The sequence below is a fragment of the Haliotis cracherodii genome, unplaced genomic scaffold, assembly GCF_022045235.1.
Source record: "Haliotis cracherodii isolate W230 unplaced genomic scaffold, xgHalCrac1.p SCAF_11, whole genome shotgun sequence".
NCBI lineage: Eukaryota > Metazoa > Mollusca > Gastropoda > Lepetellida > Haliotidae > Haliotis > Haliotis cracherodii.
In genome coordinates this window covers 34,864,476-34,888,092 of record NW_027266266.1, presented here as the reverse complement: position 1 = coordinate 34,888,092, position 23,617 = coordinate 34,864,476, and the positions used below count along the sequence as shown (strand labels likewise).

The 23,617-nt window shown below is 40.3% G+C and overlaps 1 protein-coding gene across 1 annotated transcript; it reads right to left on the bottom strand.

The window, feature by feature from the left end:
- Positions 1–17,092: 17,092 nt before the first annotated feature.
- On the bottom strand, positions 17,093–18,990 carry LOC139455698 (ATP-sensitive inward rectifier potassium channel 11-like). The gene is made up of 2 exons (XM_071237249.1): positions 17,717–18,990; positions 17,093–17,266 (listed from the first exon to the last, which is right to left on the bottom strand). The coding sequence occupies exons 1-2, from the start codon at positions 18,988–18,990 to the stop codon at positions 17,242–17,244; spliced, it is 1,299 nt and encodes a 432-aa protein (XP_071093350.1). The 3' UTR covers positions 17,093–17,241.
- Between the last annotated feature and the right edge of the window lie 4,627 nt (positions 18,991–23,617).

Genomic DNA, 23,617 nt, shown 5'->3' with positions numbered 1-23,617 from the left:
CTGGTGTCAAACATTGTTGGTGGAAGTTACTGGTATCAGTGGTGAAAACATTGAGGGGTAGTTTCTAAAGGAAGTGTTGTTCGGTCACCTGCTTTCAGGCTGGACGTGAACGTGGCAGCGAGGCAGTTAGCCATATTCATAGTATCCCGTAGCCTCATGTATTATCTAGAGTGGTGTATCTTCATTCTATACGACTCAACATTGCTAAGGACCACACCTTACTATAGATGACTATTTTGGTCCTTAGCAAATGTTGAGCAATATATTATGATATATATACCTATGGCCCAATCGCCAACATACCATTGTGAATGACAAGGCTTATAGCCATCCAATCAAATATTATTATTCTTGAATGATTGTAATAATCTCTAATACACTACTACTGGTTTTGTTGTGGACAAATACAACTGGTAGTGACTGGTAGCACATGGACTTGCCTCAGGAAAGCATAAAGTCAAGCTAATAATACATTTCTTACAGTCTTCTGATTCGATTAATGGGTTTTCACTTATATGAGGCAACAATTTTGAATGTTGATGTATTCAACTACAGTTGGGAAGAGTCTGTGTGGTTGTTCATTTCAAGCTGATGTGTGAGAGAACGTCTGTGTGAAGTTGGGGCTACAAGAGATGCATACAGTGCCACAGTGACAAGTCCAGCCAGGGTATTGCCAGGGGATACACATGGAAACTTCTAACTTGGGATTTTTATCAAAAAGATTCAGCTGTGCTTTCAGGAAAGTGTTGATTTGGACATATTTTATTCTGTACAGTGTAACTACCCCATCATATATAAATGTAAAACATTCTAGCGATCAGAAAATATGAATGATTAGAAAAGAATCAACAATATTTATTTTAGTTGAATCTTGAAATTTTGGTTTAAGGAGTGATGGTGAAGAAACATTCCACATGGTCAGCGCTCATGTTAAAGAACATCTGAGTACATGAACACAGAAGACTAACTATTTACCCAGATTGTTGGGGGCAAATTTAATTCTGCTCTGGTGATAGACTTATTTGCATTTTACTTGTCATTTTAATGTCCTGTAAGTCCTCCTTTTGTGCAGATTATTTAGTATTGATACACAGATCTTGAATAACAGACATGACAAATGATATATAATCAATGTATCATGTTTATATTTTGTAGATACCCACTGTATCTTGACCACTGACAATGGTCGTTAACTTGTAAACATCTTTTATACTTGGAGTTATATATGATTATACGTAGCCTCATTACTTAATGGTTTTCTATCATCATTATCTCAGTTGTGTTCAGCTTGTGTCCCCTTGTGTTCCGATGACACCTCCCTACGCAAGTCTCCGGACTCTTCCAACCCCATGATTATCACAAGTGAAATGGGTATTGCATGGCCACAATGGCGGAGAGCTTTGAATGGTACAGGGGGCAGTCGGGTAGCCTAGTGGTTAAAGCGTTCGCTCGTCACGCCGAAGACCCTGGTTCGATTCCCGACATGGGTACAATGTGTGAAGCCCATTTCTGGTGTCCCCCGCCGTGATATTGCTGGAATATTGCTAAAAGCGGCGTAAAACCAAACTCACTCACTCACATTGAATGGTACAGTCAACTCATGAACTTCAAGTTGCATTTTGTTACATTAAAAATTATGAAGTCATCTAAACTTATGTTTACAACCAGTGCTCAGGGACTGTTATTACGTTGTGGGTTGTACATTTTGGTATTGACTGTTGTTATTTAGAGTTTGACTGTGAGGATTGTTGATGTGTGATATTGATTAAGTGACAGGAATTTTAGTTGTCCTGGATATCCTTTCACCTTGAAGATTTGGATTGGTGCTTCTAAGATCAACCATCAACTTGCCCAATCCGTGCAGCATGGAATCAAGCACAGACTTTACCTATGTGTTCTCATCTTTTAGCCACACACTTTTCAGATCTGTGCTCATGTTATCAATCATTCGTGACCAACTCGTCCAATTCCAGGACAAGCTGAATGTAGACTCGTGCCCCTCTCAAAGGTTTCCAATTTGGCATATATGATCACTAGAATTACTTCAAGCAAGAATGATAACTCTGCTTTTACCTGCGTCTCTTATAGTTAAATTGATGTAGCCGTTACACAACAGCACTTGCTTACTCCTATTGTAAAAGTATTGAACCTCACTAATATAAACATATCTTATTGTACAAAAAGTGTATATGGCAAGCCATTCAACTCATTCATTCTAAGCTGTTCATCTTTTATTTGCAAATTATTAATTTTGAAATAAGATATTAAAATTAGATGAAGAAAACTGACAAGACGAGGGTGGCTTTGGTATTTTCATTGTTAAGACGCATTTATTTTTGACTGAATCTTTCCTTCCATGGACAGCATTAAGAAATAGTACATACATCTTATATGAATTAATTAAATAAGATCATGAAGGAATGTCTTGTCCACCATGTCTTCAGATGTATAGAAATATTCCTAAAGATATACCATCAACATTTTACTATTCAAACCCTGTGGGGAATCTGGAGTAGCCTATGCTTGTAAGGGACATGTTAATGGATGGGGTGGTCAGTCTCGGGTACTTGTTGGATTGCGTACTATTCTACCCCGATAGTGTGGATCGTTGCTTACACTAGCAGTTACTGTTTGCCTGGTGAAGACTCGATTGTGTACAAACAGATGTCATAATGGTGGATTATTGCTTAATGCGACATTAAACAACAAACAAGCTTTAACATTCAAGGTTAGTTCAAATACACATGTACGAGAGTTAAGAGAAAAAGAAGAATTACAATCATATCAAGTAATGTAAAGACATGTAACTGAGCAGAAACTATTTGCTGGATATAACATCATTAGGTTTGGTATAGTTGGTATTTAACTGATTAAATATTGTGGGAGACATATGCCAGTCTCTTCCAGGATTAATAAACCAGAATATCTGTCACCCGTTTAGGTAATTTGAAACTCATAAAACATATATCATTAGAAAACTTTCTGTAAGTATTTAATGCTGAGCTTTTTACGATAGCCTCCTTTTATGCCAGAGTTTTCTTTTACAAATGGTATACCATCATATTGTTGTGAAGATTTATTGTGTAATCAATCTATTCCTTGCAACCTGTATGTTTCTGGTCAGTTATCTCTTGTTCATGTATTTGAGGCACTAGTACTACCGGTAGTCTGTTACCCGGATCGGACACAACATAGAGGCATGTGTGAGGGTATCTTACAGAATCAGATCGTCCCCAAACATATATTTATAGCAATTAAATCTGTTTTAAACATATGACCGCAGCCCTAATGTTGATGTTTATCCATCTAAACAAATCCACGTATTAAATAAAGCAAAGGTAAACATCATTGTTGATTATTAAAGTCTGTTGTCTGTCATTATGTTACTATTTTACCCCAGACCAGTGCCCGACAAAGTAATATCTAAAGATGGTTAATACAAGCTATCAACTTGGACACAAACTAAACTCAGCTGAGCTGACATTGGCTTTATTTGTGTACTTTTGACATGATCCATGAACACCATGAGAAATATTAATGATCTGAGCAATTTCAGCCATTTTCTTTTATTAACCTGTATGCAAATTACTCATGTTTTTGTATATATTTAATGCAGCATTAACAATATTGGTGTTGTACTATCACATGTGTAAATATCGCATATGGACTAATGTCCACAACACAATACAACGTGATTTGAATCTATCGTGCATTATAGCCCTACAAGTAACAACATCAGTTATATAACACATTTATGGTATCTGTATACACTGTGGTAGGGAACTGACATTCTACATCTCCATACCATAGTTTTAAAATAACAAATATTGCCAATATTAATTTAAACACTCAGGATTATATTGGTCGAAGTACCAATATCCTGATGTGCATTCTGATTGAATTGCGCTGTTTCAACGCATGGCAGCCTTTGAGAGGGGGACGCACCTTGTAGGTTACGGAAACATGCTAGTGGTGACAAATGGTTATCAACCACAGACATGCCATGTATATGTGTTTATGTTATCATCCATTAGCTCACCCAGTGTGTGATTATGCTATCAACCTCTGGCTAACCTATTCTTTGTTCATTTTGTTAACCACTAACCACAGGGTAGTCTGTTCTGTGCTTACGCTATCAGCCACAGGTTCACCCAATGTGTAGTCATGCTATCTACCACTGGCTTGACTGGCCTTTCTGGTCATCATTCTGGTATAAAAAATGTGTATTGACATTATTTCAGAACAGGTCAGTGAGATGTGTACTTGTTTTCTCAAACTGTTTCTTTATTCAGAACAGTTCCTTTTTTGGATTGGGTCTTTTTTCAAATAAACAGATGTCATCTATCATCAAAGGAATGCTCAATGTTGATCGCTGAACCCCCTATAAGGCAAAATCATGGTTCTGTAGCAAACAGATTGTTAAGTAATAAATGTGTAATATCAGTTGTCCTGAGTTTTTACGAAAAACTCCACTGGGTCAGACAAAACGGTAATCTGTAACTACCGATGTCTTTTTCCAATGGTTTGGTATTGGCCATAGTACAGGGTAGGACTTGTTATTTGCATGGTGGTGATACAAGATCAAGGGATGTAACTGGAGATCTCAGCCACATTGTAGGTGCAACCATTTGATATTCTTGCTGTGTTTGTGAGAGAAACGTGTCTGTCTTGAAACAGTGACCGAAAAATATATTCTTTCCCTAACGCAACTGCCATCAACCCCACCCTGAATATTTTACTATGGTGCAAGTAAAGGAACACTGGCTATATTTGTATTGTCATGATATTTAGCTCAATAGGATGTTTCACCTTAATCTTGAACTCACAACCACATTTCTTATCACAAAGATATTTTTTCTACACCAGAACTGATCACATGACTGCTCACAATGCTATATGATCAACCTTTGCTCCAGTTACCTTCATATATTTATATTGTTTTGTTACAGGTACATATATATATATATATATATATTTATATATATATATATATATATATATATATATATATATATATATATATTGGCGAACTGTTTGTATATAAAAACTTTATACATACTATACAGTGTGTTATTACATTTATGAATACACTATTTCTCATAAACATGTTTTTGTTTTGTTTGGATAATGGCATCATCCTGTTTCATGAATTGAAGACCTTGGCGCTATGAGTGTTGAAAGTCAATGTTACAGTATAGGAGTTTAAAACCATAAGATCAGCTTTAGTGGAAACTGGGCCAAGATCTGCATTCAATTCTTGCTTTTCCTACATGGATTGGGTGGTCACACTGTGTGACCTGGCTGATTGTGTGTCCATGATATCATCAATACTTCACAGATTCATTCTGTCAGATGTGAATACATAAGGCTGCTATGCCGGGGATTAGTGATGCATGTCTCAATTGTGTAAGCCAATGAGATGAGGCCATTTGTAACCCATGGATGTTGTCATGGTGAACTAATGATTATGCTGCTGATGCCAGAGTGACGCCTCACCCACAGAGGAAAATGATTACTGCCGTAGAAACTTGACATGGAGAAATATATAAATAAATATCCCGGGTTTCTGGGAGCAAAATTTCTTCACAAAGGGAAACTTTCCCCACCAGTGGATCGCTTTCTCAAGATTATGAGGTTGGTTCAAGGGTTGCCAGCTGTACCCCCGACGGTATGTGCGTCCTGTAACATTCGAGAAACACAGCCGATTTTGTCTTGTTGGATTACAATCGTGACTATGTCGTGAAACATTCTGCTGTATCGGATCAAAATCGTAACAATGTCCTGTGTTGTTTGGACGGTGACCTGTGGATCGGGACGCTGTCGTGATGAACGGGCATGAATTGTTCATTGCCGTTTCTTGTCGATTGAATCCAGATTGCGTCCAGATCTTGCCGAATGCGAACCGTCTTAGTCGGTTCACTGTCCGGTCACTGTCAGGTCTCTGTCGGATCGCATTTGGGAGAATCGGGACGCTGTCGGGACAGATTCAGTCGTTTTGTACCATGCGGAAGATACAAATCGGTTCAGATTCGGGACGACTTCGGCTGGGAACGGCTGAATCTGGACGCTTCCTGAACAATATCTGATTGTTTGTGAATTTCCCGCCACGAATCACAGGATCTTGATCAGACTTTTCACAAATGTAATCGGGAATGGCCCTATCAAGGACGGCAGTAAAAATCCTGAATGTGTGACCGAGCCCTAAACGACACCCACTTGGATGGGTGAGGAATATGGGGTCTATTCCCTTTAAATGCAGTTGACTGTGAACTATCCAGGGTATAACTAGATGTTAGAACCCACCTTTGCTCTGGGTTTCTTCCCGATTAATCTCGTTACTTCATTATTCAGCGCTGACACAACAGCTGATAATCGTGTCACCCATTCGGTTGATCTTAATCGTTCCGATTTCATTTCGATCCCATACTGATAGCCAAACAAACGTTCCGCTAATGTCCGGTTAAATCTTTCAACGATAGCTTGACTACGGTGGGCCTCTTTTTCACCACGCCTGATTTTGACATCATGCTTTGTTAACAGTTTAGTTACGGATCCCATAAACTCGTAACCAGGATCTACTTGAAATAGTTTAGGCCATTTTAGTGGTCCGCGTTTATATATGCGACTCTGTGCATTAGCTATTTCTGTTGAATCTTTCGAGGTTAATGGTTCAGCCTCTTTGTATCGACTAGCCACATCCACTACGGTTAAAACGTATTTATACGTTTTGCATCTTACCTTATCATGAGGAAGAAACAAGAGGTCAGCCTGATGAACTTCATTCGTTGTAAAAATATCAAACTTCTTCCTCGGTATATAACGTGGTGCCGGTAAGTATATTTGCCACATCGCTTGTTTCTTTAACCAATCCTTGGCCACATCTTTAGATACCTTAGCCGCAGTGGCTAATTTTTGTATTGCTCCTTTACCTTTCCAATATCCTCGTGGGCTATAGTAAATTTTATTCATTATAAATTAATATTGATGTTTCTTTTAATACGTGTCATGACGATCGTTGATACGCATCAGCGTTTTTTCATAAAAAATTCCCTCTGTAGTAGTAGTAGTATAGGTATATAAATCTGGCTCCAGTGGAAGTGAGCCAGAACCCCCATTACCTATACTACTGATGCAATAGTGGTTTATGTATTCGTAAGAATGATCAAACAATAGTTATCCTTGTTAATAGTTCAAAGAACAATACCTCTAAGATGATTGATGCTGGGAAGAAGAGAGAGGTTTCCGCCTTGCGCAGGCGCAAGAGAACTGGGTAGCAAAATACTATTGCTTGCACAACTTATCATGGGTAATTGACAGTGAACATTCTAAAGATTGTATTATGATGACAACCGAAATACAGGATTTCTGACACTGATGTTGATTGGTTGGTTGGTTGGTTGGTTGGTTGTTTTACCCCGCAGTCAGCAATATTCCAGCTATATGATGGCGGTCTGTAAATAATCGAGTCTGGACCAGACAATCCAGTGATTGATATTATGAGTATCGATCCACACAATTGGAATCGATGACTAAGTCAACGAGCCTGACTACCCAAACCCGTTAGTCGCCTCTTGCGACAAGCATTGTCGCCTTTTACGGCATGCATGGGTTGCTGAAGACCTATTCTACCCCGGATCTTCACTGACATTGATGTAATATAGATAGTAGTATTTGAATTATTAACAATGATAACTGTGTTTATTAGTTCATTGTACGTATAGAATACTTAACGAGCTCCCGTGTCATACAAATTTTATGAAACTAGTGAATAGTTCAAGTACATGTATCTGACGAGCGAAAGCGAGTTTGGTATTTTAGTTATTACTTTCCGTTAAAACTTAATTTTTTTTATAAATGTCACTTTCGTGTGTAATAAATTGGCAGACATTTACGCGATCTTATTGTGTTTAAAAGAATAATGCTTCAAACACATTAGACGTTGACACGTACACTACAACGGCCTCCCTTTAGAATTCAGGGTGCGTGACACAAAGCTATCGCAGCTATATGGTGATCGTTACTTCCATACTTTACATTGACTTTCGTACCGTGAAAATTGGAGTTAGAAAAGGTCTTCCGCAACCCATGCATGCCGTAAAAGGCGACTTTGCTTGTCGTAGAGGTAACTGACGGGATCGGGTGCTCAGGCTCGCTGACTTGGTAGATCCATGTCATCGTTTCCCTATTGCGTGGATGGATGTTCATGATATCAATCACTGGATTGTGTGGTCCAGACTCGTTTATTTACAAACCGCCGTCATATAGGTGGAATATTGCTGAGTGTGGCGTTATCATTGCGCTACGATCCACACAGTTTACAAGCACGTCACAATACCCTATGGCGTAATTTGTAGAAGTTTCTTGCAAGAAACACCTGCGAATCAATGCCATGCGATGTCAGCCTAGCAACATGGTTGCTGAGTTCATCGAGTATGCATATATAGAAAACTGAACGAGCTCCCGTGTAATACCAGACCTGTTCACGAGTTTAATAAAATTGGCACTACACGTGAGCGATCTTAGTATTTTATTTATTACTTGCCGTTTATAACTTTTGCTGTCGTGTGTGAAAAGGCTGACATCTACACGATTCACATCATAATCCAATTGAGTTTAACAGAATAATACTTCAAACACGTCAAACATCGACACGTATTAATTTAATACCATACAACAGCCCAACTTTAGAATTCAGTGGTCCGTTCCACAAAGCTATCGTAGCGCTAAGGTTATCATACCTCCCATACTTTATCATAGGCTTGACCTACAGTTGGGGACGTAAAAAGGTGCTTGGTTAGCCAACCACGTCATGGAAGTACTTGCAATCTTTATATTTGTACATAAATAACGTAACTGTGGTATACAAAACACTGTAGCTTACCTGTATATGTAGTTGACGGTGTAAAATGTCAACAAAGACAGACAAGAAAGGTTGTTATGAGCATTGTCATTCAAATAGTCCCTGTATAAAAACTGAAGACTAAAATCTAATGATTTGGACAAAATACAATGTCTCCACGAGGATAAACATACATGCCAAAGTACAGCTCCCTCTTTTTTGGCTGTTTCAGCATATTCAGCATATTCAGGAGAACAGAATTTTATAGAGGAAAATGTGCATTTGTAAAATAAAAATAAAAGCATGGTCAAAACAGGGTCAAAATGTTAATATGTTAGAGAACAATACCGGAACATGTGTCTGTTAAGTCCCACCACTAACTAACTACATGTATGTACCAAATGTAATTTCCTTTTCACAGAAATGGTCAAGTAATAGACATAAACAGATTGTTCAATATGGCTGTTGTGGGCCCATATTGAATCGGGCTCGAACTCTTGAACAAATTCACAAGCATGTGAACTTTCAGTGACTTCCGAGGAGATGTTGACGAAAGATGCATGATTGTTACATATTCCGATATGACTGATGCAAACAAATTTGGAAATACATTTTGTGACCATATATATTTCACAACATTTATATCTATATCTATGGACGCCAAGTGACCTGACCGCCTACGTGGTTTAGTGGTAGAGCGTCCGCCCGTAGAGCAGAAGGTCGGGGGTTCGATCCTCGGGCGCGTCATACAAAAATACGTTAAAAGATGGTACTGGCGTTCGGCATTAGAGGGCTATATAACTGCAATAATCTGGAACGCGAAGTTAAACCCCATTTAATCCCGCCTCACCAAGTGACCTAAGAATTTTTAAGTTAATTTATAAACTCTTAGGTAGGACTAAAAGTAAAAATAAACACCATTCTAACCTCAATTGTATGTATTGTAGAACTAACATTTACCTTCGTTCAAGTTTTAAAGAAAGGAACAAAGAGAACAATGAGTGTAATAGCCTTGTCCATTGTACTCATTACGTCACTTGGGATGGTTTGCGCCTCAAAACCATCTTCATCTTTATTCCCGTGATAATGTCTGTTAATGGGAGGCAAGACTCTGGCCCTGACAAGTTTACATTTACTACTAGTACTATACCAGTTAGCCTGATAGATAAACTTTTCCTATTTCCATCTAGTTAATGATTATACCCTAATTACACAGTGACGTGTCTCCAGGGGATGTTTTTTTCGAATACGACGCCACACCTCTCATTGAAGTTTTGGACATGTGATACAAAAGAGGCCCTAGATGGATACACTGGGAGCTTACTGGTCGCAGCTTGCTTTGCAGAGTTGTGTACCTTTGCCTTGTCAGGTTCCGCTGGTCGTGAGGTCAGGAGTTTTCCCGGTTATGATCCGTGGTCTGTCAGCACGAAACACGAGATCGTAGACTGCAGCCTGTATCACGTGGAACTTTCCTATCACACTCAGCAGCTGGCCCTGAGTCACTCTCGCATCCGCTTCATCTTAACAACAAAACCTCTGTTTAACTATATAAGAGCACACCCACTCTGTGAAGTACTCGTAGTTCAACGACAATAGTGAGTGGTTGGGTCGAAAGCCTGTGAGGGTGGCCGAGGTCAGAATGTAATCCAACACGTTTATCTTTAACAGGACTGATACGAACACATTGGGTTGGAGCTCACGACCAGCGGATCCTATTACGACTAAGGGAAGGAACCCTGCTTATCGAGGACTGATTAATGGATGAAACATATCATGTACCCGCCCATCCCTGGCCGAGGCAGATGGTACCGAAAGTTACCTCCGAGATAGATCACGTCAACTACGCCTCCATCAACGCCACTGAGGAACAGCCTCTCGCCATATGTCCTCAACAACTGAAACGACCGTGGCGTGACTGACAGTCTATTTATCATAACCGAGGTCTCATTTGATGGAAAATAGATCATGACGTTAGTCCCTTCACTGAAGTACAACACATTGTTTCCGGGATGAAACGCCAGAGCAGACAGATATGATCTGATAATAACGCGAACATTTAGCCCAATGTATGTTAGAGAATAGAGTTTATGGTTATCACATACATATATCAACATGTTTTCTTCATCCAAGGCAATACTATTTACAGGACTACCGTCGTTGGGTAAGTTTAACAAGGGGATGTAATCCCTGCCAGTCGATGTCATTATGTTGACAGACTTCCTGCGCCAGTCAGTGTGAATCACGAGTTGTCTCCCTTCGTCTATGGCCATCCCACTGCTTGCCACATCGTACTTTAGGACTGACGTTTGGTTGTTGTCCAAAGGAAACGACAGAATCATATCAGGGTCGTATGTTGACAGCAGCAGTGTCCGACGAGAGGATACGTACGCCACAGACAATACGTATCTTATGTTCACAGGATACGCATCGTACGTTTCGCTCCAATGGTATCCTATTTTCAGTGTCTGAAGTTGTTCATAATAGCTTGAAGCAAAGGGCACTACAAGCAGACGGCGGTCTACCTTATCTGTTGCAGATGAAATAGAAGGAGGTGAAACAGGTAAAGTAGTTGTATCCGCAGACGATTCTTGAGTTGTTTCCATGGTGACATGTGTTATCGACGTTGTCTGTGCCGTCACTGTTTTAGATGGGGGGTCGCCTTTAAGAGTCTTGTTAGGCGGCTGACTGAGATTCGGGTTAATGTCAAACTGACGTTGCATCTTCTGTAATTCCTCCTTCAGAACATTATTCTCCCGCTGCACATTGCCGAAACCCTCCCTCAAGTCACTAATTTCAAGTTTCAGAATACGCATTCGTTGCCTGAGGTGTTGAACTTCCTTAGCGTAAGCACCAGATATGTCGTTGGCCGTCTTTTCATTCTGAAGATGTTCTTTCACAGCTTTGGACACCAATTCGGGCAGTATCAATGGGACCATCTCACTCTTCAGACGGTGATTCCACTCACTCTTAACATTCCGTATTTGTCTTTTAAGTTTTCTTTCAGTTTCAGTTCTTATTAGTTTCACATCTTCCTGGACTTGGAAAACGGCGTCCTCAACTCTGTCTAAACCGTCGGCCATGTCCTCCTCCATTTCTTCAACGCGATCATGGAGAGTCTGAATGTAGTCATAGTTGTCCGCGTGACAACAAGCCTTGTGGAGATGGAGCAGCACCAGCAGGGCCACTACACACACCTCTCCTGTCATCCTGTCACAGCAGAATCTACTGACGGACTGACCTAGTCTTCTTGGTGTGGGGCATGGCATGAAATACCGTATATCGTATAAGTCTCATCCTGCTTCTATGTATGTCCGTCCCGGCCTAAACTATTTTCATATATGATGCTATCGTTTATTCGAATAAGTGGTGGTATGTGCAGTTCTACAGGGTTCCTACACCGTTCAGTCGTGCCATGTTGTTGTTTTAAGCTTGTTGTTTATGTGCCAAAGATACGAATCGATTTCGTATGTTAGGCGAGGTGTGTTTCAGAAATATTTCTTTCATACCACGACGGGAACATGAGGATTACGTATTTCTTGAGAAATTTAAGGAAGCGATTTTATCTAAAGAATAATAAGACCCAGAATATAGTTATTCTTCAGACTATTACATTGTTGTTTAGCTCCAAAAAGAATAAGAGCTCACAGTTTTAAATAAAAAAATATCTGGTTTTGTAGCGGTAGGATAAGATGGTAATGTGGTTGTTAACCTTCTTGGCAGCCTGGGTTGTATACTCCCTAGGGAGCTGAGAATGATTGTTGAGTGCACACTGATCCAGTGACCGGGCTAATAATAGCTCTTTGAGAATGCCCCTGTGTTGTGTGGAAATATGCGTAATATAAATAGCCTAGTCACTAGTTATTTTACAATGCGTGGAACAACGACCTTTACACTTTCGTGGGATCCTGAACATTTGGTTGTTTTAAAAAGCACAACATGTTGACACACATCGCACACATCCTAGAGCCTGAACAATTACTTTAACATACCGTCCTTGTAGCCAATATGATGTAATAGTATTCCTTATTTTCTGAGCCTTGACTGATTTTAGAAATCTGCTGCAGTAGCTGTGGTTGTCTATTACACGCACGCAAATTATATGATGCCGGTTCGCGCCCGCTTGCGACAGATTATTCCGACAAAATATGAAATTTCAAAATATGTTTTTAGTTCCGTCAATTCCAAATGTACAATGATTGATATATGAGTTCATGATAACGTATGCATGAATTTCTGACAACCTATGAATTATTGTCCATTCGTGATCATCTAAACGATTTAGTGACGTCACAGATTTGTTTTGTATGAGTATAGAAAGACCGTTCCAGTTCAATGCTTTCCTTGCAAAGTGATGTGATGTTGGGTCAATGTTTTAATAACCTTTACGAAATCATGCTATGATTTATGTGTTTTCCTTCTAGATTTCTCTATGGATATCGACATTTTCATATGTGTGTCTCAAAGCCTCAAAGTACTGGTTTTCTGCCCGAAATCGCCATATTTGTAATACGATTTGAAACTGATTTAATTTTGCTGACGTCTATAGTCCGCGTTCCTTATTTGTGTAACTTCGGTACAGCTGTCTGCAAATGTCATCGTGAAGCAATAATTCACAACACTACAACCATCAACAACACTACAACGGTTATTAACAACACTGCGACAATCCGTAACGACAACCATTATCACTGAGACAAGCATTAAAACACAACGACAACCATTAACAACACTGCGTCAAGCATTAACAACATTACAATAACCACCAGCGAAGTCATTAACAACACTACGACAGCCATTAACAACACTGCGTCAAGCATTAACAACACTACGATAACCACCAGCGACAACCATTAACAACACTACGACAACAATTAACAACACTGCGTCAAGCATTAACAACATTACAATAACCACCAGCGAGGTCATTAACAACACTACGACAGCCATTAACAACACTGCGTCAGGCATTAACAACACTACGATAACCAACAGTCATTAACAACACTACGACATCCATTAACAACACTGCGACAAGCATTAAAACACTACGACTATTAACAACACTGCGTCAAGCATTAACAACACTACGATAACCACCAGCGACAACCCTTAACAACACTACGACAACAATTAACAACACTGCGTCAAGCATTAACAACATTACAATAACCACCAGCGAAGTCATTAACAAAACTACGACAGTCATTAACAACACTGCGACAAGCATTAAAACCACTACGACAACCATTACCAACACTGCGTCAAGCATTAACATTACGATAACCACCAGCGACAGCCATTAACAACACTACGACAGCCATTAACAACACTGCGTCAAGCATTAACAACATTACGATAACCACCAGCGACAGCCATTAACAACACTACGACAACAATTAACAACACTGCGTCAAGCATTAACAACATTACGATAACCACCAGCGAAGTCATTAACAACACTACGACAGCCATTAACAACACTGCGTCAAGCATTAACAACATTACCATAACCAACATTCATTAACAACACTACGACATCCATTAACAACACTGCGACAAGCATTAAAACCACTACGACAGCCATTACCAACACTGCGTCTAGCATTACGATAACCACCAGCGACAGCCATTAACAACACTACTACAGCCATTAACAACACTGTAACAAGCATTAAAAAGACTACGACAGCCATTAACAACACTGCGTCAGGCATTAACAACATTACGATAACCACCAGCGACAGCCATTAACAACACTACGACAGCCATTAACAACACTGTGTCAAGCATTAACAACATTACGATAACCACCAGCGAAAGCCATTAACAACACTACGACAACCATTAACAACACTGCGTCAAGCATTAACAACATTACGATAACCACCAGCGAAGTCATTAACAACACTGCGACAAGCATTAAAACCACTACGACAGCCATTACCAACACTGCGTCAAGCATTACGATAACCACCAGCGACAGCCATTAACAACACTACTACAACCATTAACAACACTACGATAACCACTAACGACAGCCATTTACAACACTACAATAACCACTAACGACAGCCATTAATAACACTACAATAACCACTAACGAGTGAAAATGAGTCCAATTAACATTATGAGATGTGTTGGTTTTTAAAAAATAGTTTTAACAACCAAAGTACTCAACATAATTGGTGAGAACAATTTGATATTTACCCACGACATCAGTGTAAAACTAAACCTAGTCTCATTTGGGTCAGCCTGTAACCGGACACTATGGTTTGTATAGGCAGAACTACACCAACGATTCATACCGTACATCATCTAATAAACGGAAAATGTATTTTACAAACATCGTCCTGAATTCCTGGGCAATGTGGTAGAATGTAAGTAACCGCTATGGCCCTTTTCGTGGATTCGTGACCAGATACTTATACACAGGAATCCACACTGAACTATTTCTGCTATGACCTTTGGTTCATCGTTCGGTCAGCAGGCAGCATCCCCAACATGGGGCTCGAAACTACGAAAGCCTGGTGGTGACTCTTTGGTAGCTTAATTGTTTTTAAATCGAAGTTTCCTTTAGTTTCAATTATTTGTTTATGTTTTCGAAATTTCGAGTATTTTCTTGTTACTTGGATTATATTTTCGTAATTTCCATTATTTTCTCGTTATTTTAATCATTTTTTCTCGAAATTTCAAATGATTTTTTAAAATTCGATTTTTTAAATTATTTTTTTTATAAACTTAAAATAATCGTAATAACGAGAAAATAATCGAAGTAACGAGAAATTTCGATTTATAATAGTTCTACATTTCGATTAATAGGCTACTAAAGTGGCACCATTAGCCTTTCTTACGAAACAAGTCCTTGAGTTTGTCTGTGAACTCTAATGACATGATTCCTCTCACTACACAGGGAAATCTCATTAAAATCAGATCTTAGTTCTCCCAACCGCTAAACAAAGATCTGAAGACATCCCATTAGGGATCACATCAGAACGACCTTTCATCCGACCAATCAGCGCGTCGCTTACCAGATTATGAAAGTGACAGTCGGAATGTGATTTCTAATCATGCAACCTCGAAAACTTTAACACGCGGTATTCCGAACGATAGTTACGGGTATAACGACGGAATCCACACAATCTAGACCATCTTTTAGCCATTCCAGAATGTTCTTTTGTTCAGGTTTCATTTTGTAATCGAGAATTTGTCAAATTATGTTTCGAAGCGTAGTCGCCAATTTCAAATTAGTGCCGTAAAGCACGAGAAAGCTGCCTTCTGATTGGTCACTCCAAATTTCGCACAAGGTCGGTCTGACGTGACCCGTAATGGGATGTCCTTAGATCTTTGTTTAGCGGTAGCGAGAACTAAGATCTGATTTTAATGAGATTGGGAAAGTCACAATGTGGGCTCCACGCCGTAGATCCTATAATCACTCTACAACTGGATTGGGCCAATTCGGAGTGAACTAATAACCTGTGAGAGGGGGTGGGGGTGGGGGTGGGGGTGGGGGTGGGGATCAGCTCGCGAAGCAGAGGCACCCCTTTGTACACGATCAACCCACACAACACAAGACCTGGGTGAATAAACATTCTTAAACAGACTTAATAACCAACTGGAGACACACATGGCCATATAAACGAAGAACATGTATATCGAACATGATATGAGATGACACTGATTGATAAAGATATTGATCAGGTGTTACATTCCGACTGTGGGTCGGCAGTCAGGTGACTGTGTGTGGCTATATTTAGCAGTATGTGCAGCAACGTACATTACCAACGCGAACTAAAATAAGAGAGCGTGCAGATGTATTGCTCTCTACCCATCTTCTTCCTACTCGTGGCTGTTGAGTGTAACAGAGAGCGGAAACACCCCAGACAACCCAGGTCCAAATTGGTCCCGAGCTCCGCTTCCTTTCAATAGCCTGGATGTTACCAAACATATCCTCACCACCACCAGCTACCTGCACACCAGTCGTGATTCTGGTCCAGTGAGGCTGAAGCTTCGTAACCACCCTCACTCACTCACTCACTCCCTCCCTCACTCACTCACCACATATCCGTTCACTTAACCCCCCAATGTACAAACTGGCCCAACAAATCAGGAAAATTCGCAGACATGAATTTATTCAACAAACGTATTTATGTATAAACATCAATTGAGACATGAATATAGTATATAATATATGTGTATATATACAATGAACTTCTTTGAATATTTACAATAAATTAACTGACTGAAGTACCACATTTTCTAAACTACATAAAATGTCAAATTCTATTCTTCGGAAAACAAATTACGCAGTGATTAAACCTTTACAATAAATGAAATTAATTTCCCATACAATGAGCCCGTGTGAACACTGGTCATGAAATGATAGATTCCTCTTGTATTGGTCCTTATAAGCTCGCTGTTGAGTGGCGTCTGAAATAATACAAAAACTTATTAAGGATACTGTTATTTGGTTAAGTACAATATATTACGTACTGTTACTGTGTGAGGCATTCACTCTCGCGGTGTCCTTGAATAGCCACGTGATAACTTTATTTTATCAATGTGCTTCGTGATGTCAAAAACAATAGGCCATGTCATACTGACTCGTGTAGCAGATTGTTGGCATTAACCAATCTCAAAATATCAAGTGGGTATCTCCTATTTATAGGCCTGGGATCCAGTTACACATCTCCTTCGTCTATAAGTAATGATCACTTTCAAAACCGTTGCGTAAACAAATGATATGGACAAATCGACATCTTGATTAACAAGGACACGTACGTCAATTAAAGATTGCTTTGTTAAAATGTCTATTACATGTGGTTTGAGTCCTTACTAGTCACTAGCTTAAATAGTAAAGGTTTGATTAAGTAGCTTTACCTTGTTATATCGTCGTCGTCGTTGTTGTCGCTATGAGACTCCGACGCCGTCCCATATGAGTCGACAGATGCTATAGAGACCGAGTCAATGTCGTCAGTCTCGCTTTGGGCTCGTCTTTTCCCGCTGCTCCCTTTCTCGAGATTCTTAAAAATGCCTGTACCTTTGTACAAGAGTTGGGCTTCCTTGGCACTACACTTGGGGGTCTGGCTGGGGACCACGTTGTCAAAGCGGACAAAGTCAATGCACCATGAGTTACTTTTCTCATCGTATTCTTCGATCCGGGCAAACCTGTGACCCCAGATAATCTCAGAAGCTGAATAGGAGGTCCTTGACTGCATCAGCTCGCCCGTCGTCTCGATAGTCCCTTCCAGGAAGATGATTATCTCGAATTTGTCAAGAAACAAATCCTCTGGTCTGACATTCCACAGCGGGCTGTTTTCAGTGATCTTGTGAGACAGCACCATCGGCCAGATGAGGAAGATTTTGTCCTTAATGCCGTTCGATGTGAGTTCCATATTGTGCTGGTACAAGGGGTACACATACTTCTCCTTGCATATGTTTTTCTGGACTACCATTGCATACACACTAGCGTCAATCAGGTGGGTCTTACTTCGTAGGTCGCCGATACGGACCTGGAGACACATCTCGCCGTCTTCCTGGCACACACACACGCTTCGGCTGAACATGATGGTCTGGCATCGGTTCTTCGGGCGGGCAATCTTCACAAACACCATGCCCAGTATGACGGCCTCAAGGAGAACGCCGAGGGTCATCTGTAGGAACACGAGAGGGATGTTGGCGGCCCCACACTCTGGAGACGGGTACAGGGTCCCGTAGCCAACTGTCGACTGGGTCTCGATCGAGAATAACAGACTGTCCCAGAAAGACGTGACCTTCATAAAGCAAGGCACCCAATGCGGGTTGTGGAGGTTATGGAAGTCGCCGTGCACGTACCCTAACACCCAGTATAAGATGGCGAAAGTTAGGTATGACGCTAAGAAACCGCCAAACAATACCAAAAATGCATACCGCCATTTTAGATCAAGTAAGCTATTGTAAAAGTCCTTCACATAATGCAGTCCCTTATTTCTGATACCTCTGTAAGCGACGTTGCTCTTTCCTTCCTTCCGGACCAAAGACCGACGTGGCTGGTACCTCTTCTTCACCCTCTTTCCCGGTGAAGATGACGTCGTAGAGGGACGCAGCTTTTCAAACTTGTACTCTTCCCAACGCGGGTGGTCTTCAAACATATGGAGATTGTCGCTGGTCGCCATTTTGAGTATGAATGTCTAAATCCTGTCTATCTGGCTGCCTTCACTCGTGCGTTCATCACCCCGATATGTTGTCTGGGCAGGCTGAGACGCTCCATAAAGTGTCATCCCTGACCGCCAGAAGCAGATGATTGTAAGAAGCGGTGTGATTGGTTGATGGTCCCGGTCCACACAAATGGGTTAATTATGCGGGAGATACGTAACAATAGGTATTGCCCCCTCTGCCTGTCACGTGCTGTCCTTAGGTGACATGGGGCGATTGATCACCGAGACTTGACAGCCTCCTAAAAATGCCGCAAATGCCCCCGGCAGTCGCCTGGTGAAAAATGATGAAAATGTCAAAAACATGCATGACACATCAACTGCCTGAGCTCAGATATTGCTTTAATGCAATAGGACACATAAAACAAAACTTTTTTGACATTTCAACCTATCACTAGAATTTGTACCCTTAGCTTCGAACTAACTTAGTTGTGTCGCAGTTAAACATGATATGAGCCGTAGAGCCTATTAAACGTGTATGTTACTGTGGTGTAAGCTATCAATGCCGTACATTCTGTAGTTTCTTTACAGTGGGCAGCGTATAACAACAATGTCCACACTACTGATAAAGAGCTTTACATATTCGTTCTCCGTGGTCTAGTGATAGAGCGTCCGCCCGGAGAACAGCGTTAGAAACTGGCACTAGTCCTGTAGTCCTTACCAAACTGCCCAATAGTAAAGGTATCCTAAGGACTAGTAGAAATTGGCCCATATTAAGGGTTTTGCTATATTTTCTCAGTATAAGGACTAGTGGACAAAAGCTGTTAGTTTCTAACCCTGGAGAGCGGAAGGTCCGGGGTACGATCCCCGACCGCGTCATACCAAAAGACGTTAAAAGATGGTACTTGTTGTTACCCTGTCTGGCGCTCGGCATTAAAGGGTTAAAACAAGACTGGTAGACTCGGAGTCAGTATACTGTGTCTGAGTGGGGTATTCATGTTAAACTGCGGCATGGTATCTCAGTGAGCTAGCACTATAAATTGGCACCAGTCCGGACTAATACAAGCAGCCACACACACACACACGTGCATATGTAAGAGTCAACATTATCCTACCCTATTTTTATCCCGGGGATGAAATTCTCTAGTGTCAGGATGATTCTCCCTAGTGAGTTTGAACCCATACCAGTGTGTTTAATCCTATCCTATACTACAGTCTAGAGTTTAACTTCCCCCGAGATAATATTTAGGTAGGATATAATCCTTGCTCACACATGCACATCGCTATATAAGTGCAGCCTTTGTATAGAAGTAGGAATATAAATTAGTGTAACGATGCGAAATTTTATCTGCATAAGTGACAATTACCGGTAATGATAACTGACCAGCTCCCAATGTTAGCTGTAAGATCTGAGTGAACTTAGGTGAACTGGGTGATAACAACGAGGATACTGACACTGCATTAACTGACTGATTACAACAAAGATACTCACACTTGGTGAATTTACTGAATACGACAAGGATAGGTCACACTGCATGAACTGACTGATTACAACGAGGATAGTCACACTGCATGAACTGACTGATTACATCGAGGATAGGGTACACTGCATGAACTGAGTGATTACAGCAAGGATAGTCACACTGCATGAACTGACTGATTACATCGAGGATAGGTCACTCTTGGTAAACTGACTGATTACATCGAGGATAGGTCACACTGCATGAACTGACTGATTACAACGAGGATAGTCACACTGCATGAACTGATGGTTACAGCAAGGATAGTCACACTGGGTGAACTGACTGATTAATGCTTCATCGCATCCACTGACTTGAAGCCTGTTTAAGAATCGGTATTTGCAGGCCGAAGTGATGTGTCTTGAAGATTGCAGACTGTGGCGTGAAACAACATTGCCTACCTCGCACACATCACTCTCTCAAAATGTCTGTAACAACCATACTGTTACTTTGAGAAATGTTTTATTTTGACAGGACTTGACAGATCACTTCTATATTTACACAAGCTCGTGTAATGCTCCCCCTCCCTCCTCCTCCTCCTCCTCACCCCCTGACATGTGTTGTGTATATCAAGAGCCGGTGTCAGAGAGTGGGATTTCCCCCCTAGCCTAAATTCCCCCCGGAAAAAGCGCTATATAGCTAAATTTCCCCCGGGGAAAAATGACTGCATAGCCATATTTCCGCTTTAGAGTCAGATTTCCCCCCTTAACACAAGGGGGAAGTATGGCTATATAGCAGAATTTCCCCTATATCCCTCAGCTTTTGAAAACAAGCTTTTAGGAATCCTGTATAACAAGTTTAGTGTTGAAAACATAGACGATTCCGACTTGCCACTTGTTATTCATGCCAGAGAACTTATTTATGAACTTTTGCTGGATACTAGTAAATACTTCACGTTAGTGATTTTCTACAATGCAATGATTAAGGGAGTGTTGGAATCAGCAAACAGCAAAACAGTGGAAGACGGTTATATTTTAGAATTTCTGGACAAAGTTTTGTCCTGTGTTTCTGGCGCAATGGACCAGCTTGAATTCCAACTCCATTAGTATTCAGTAAAATGAATAACATTCTTGTTACATAGTTATTCTGTTCACCAATGTTATGTTTTAATGTGCTGGAAATTTCACTGTCGCCTTTATCATGCTGAAGAGCAAGAGGTCCCAGGTTCGAACCCCGTTAGTGTCATTTAGAATAAAGCTTTATTCCCCGAGGGGAATTTGGATTATATTTGAAGTGAAAAGAGTATACATACACTCATTACGAATAATACAATTTCAGACCCACACATATATCTGCACTCATACATAGCACTCCATGCAAACTTACATAACACTCCATGCAAACTTACATAACACTCCATGCATACAAACATACACACAGAACATACATGCATAACATAAAGCAACAAAATATGCACTATTAAAGAAGATAAAATATGAATTAACACTAGCACATAAGAATTAAACAATGATTAAGAGACAGGTTGACTTGGTTCATCATTTAAAAATAAAATACTAACGGGAACAAATGAAGATTTGGCTGTATTTGATTTAAAACAAGATACATGATATCTTCTTCCAGATGGTAAAACGTCATAACAAGGGTATAAAAAGTGATTTGGTTGGTCTAAAATTCTATTTGCAAGCTGTAAAACACGTTGATTGTAAAGAGAGTCCAGACTGTTGAATTTGCATCCTGAGGTTTTGCTAGCCACTGTAGTTATTTTAGTTATTTAACCTAAGGGCTGACATTAGTACAGGTCCTAACAGTGTTGTCGCAAGCATAGCCTGCGGTTCACAACCCTGTGCACTAAACAGAATCCGCTCATCAGTTGGTAAATGAACAGATGACGGAAACAGTACTCACGTATATATCTTCCACTGAAACACGAGTTGAAAAACTTGCAGCGTCACCTTTGGCAAGTGATCTTGTTCATGCATGCCTCTGTCCACAAACAGTAAATGGGTACCAAGGACTTAATGTAGTAATGGTAATGTGAATGGGTAATCTTCTAGCGCCTGACAGGCAGCTTTGGTTGCATATTTCACATGTAGCTGGGAAGTTCTGGAATGCAAAATATACGGACCTCTAATCGGGGCAAGAAACGCCATGAACATGCACAGATAAATGCGCTATATACGTTGTAAATATACTTTATAATATACTTGGCAGTGAGCGACTGAGGATTCTCGATGACAGAAAAGTGATATGTCACTGCAACCATGATAAGGAGAACGACTGACTTTCAAGTTTACAGTGCAGACCTGATGGGATTCAACTAGAAAAGTGTGTTTCAACTAGCAATGTGACGTATTGTTACTGAAGACAGTTGGAAGATTTTATATTCGCTGATTTACCTCAAATACACAACAACAAAATAAAAAAACAAAACAACACATACCCTACTAAATAAAAATATAATAAATAAAACATTCCATTTCGTCAGTGACAAAAGGCTGATCTGATCCGTTGAGTGACAGATCAGCCATATCTCACTGTCGAAATGAACTATCCTCTATTTATTAAAATTAAGAATGTATGGCGCAAAAAAACACAAGATTTTAATCATGGTTTCTCTTGTAAATTACTCCATCAGTTAACTGTACATCTAGGTACTTTTGATAATAGACATAAATTTAATTATGGGGGAAATCTGACTCCAAAGTGGAAAATTGGCTATATAGTGTATTTTCCAGGTGGGAAATATTGCCATATAGTGTGCTTTCCGTGGGAAGTATGGCTATATAGCCAGTTTTCCGGGGGAATTTTGGCTATATAGCCCCTTTTCCGGGGAACATTGGCTATATAGCCCTTTTTTCGGGGGGGAAATTAGGCTAGGGGCGAAATTCCACTCTCTGACACCGGTACAATCAGGTATCCCCGGCACCAACTGACGAGTGCCCGAAGACATGGTAAAACCCTTATTATTGGATAAATCTCATGCAGTTAAGGCAACACTTTACTTAAGAAGACATAGTATACATAAGGGCCCATTTTAAGGATATGCTCTTCTTTGATGGAGCCTTGTACCTGGTGGAGAAGTAGGTTCTTATACTTCAACCAAACCTGCGTGGTCATCAATGGCGGTCTTTGTGGTAGAAAGTTTTACACACCCCATGATGCATCAT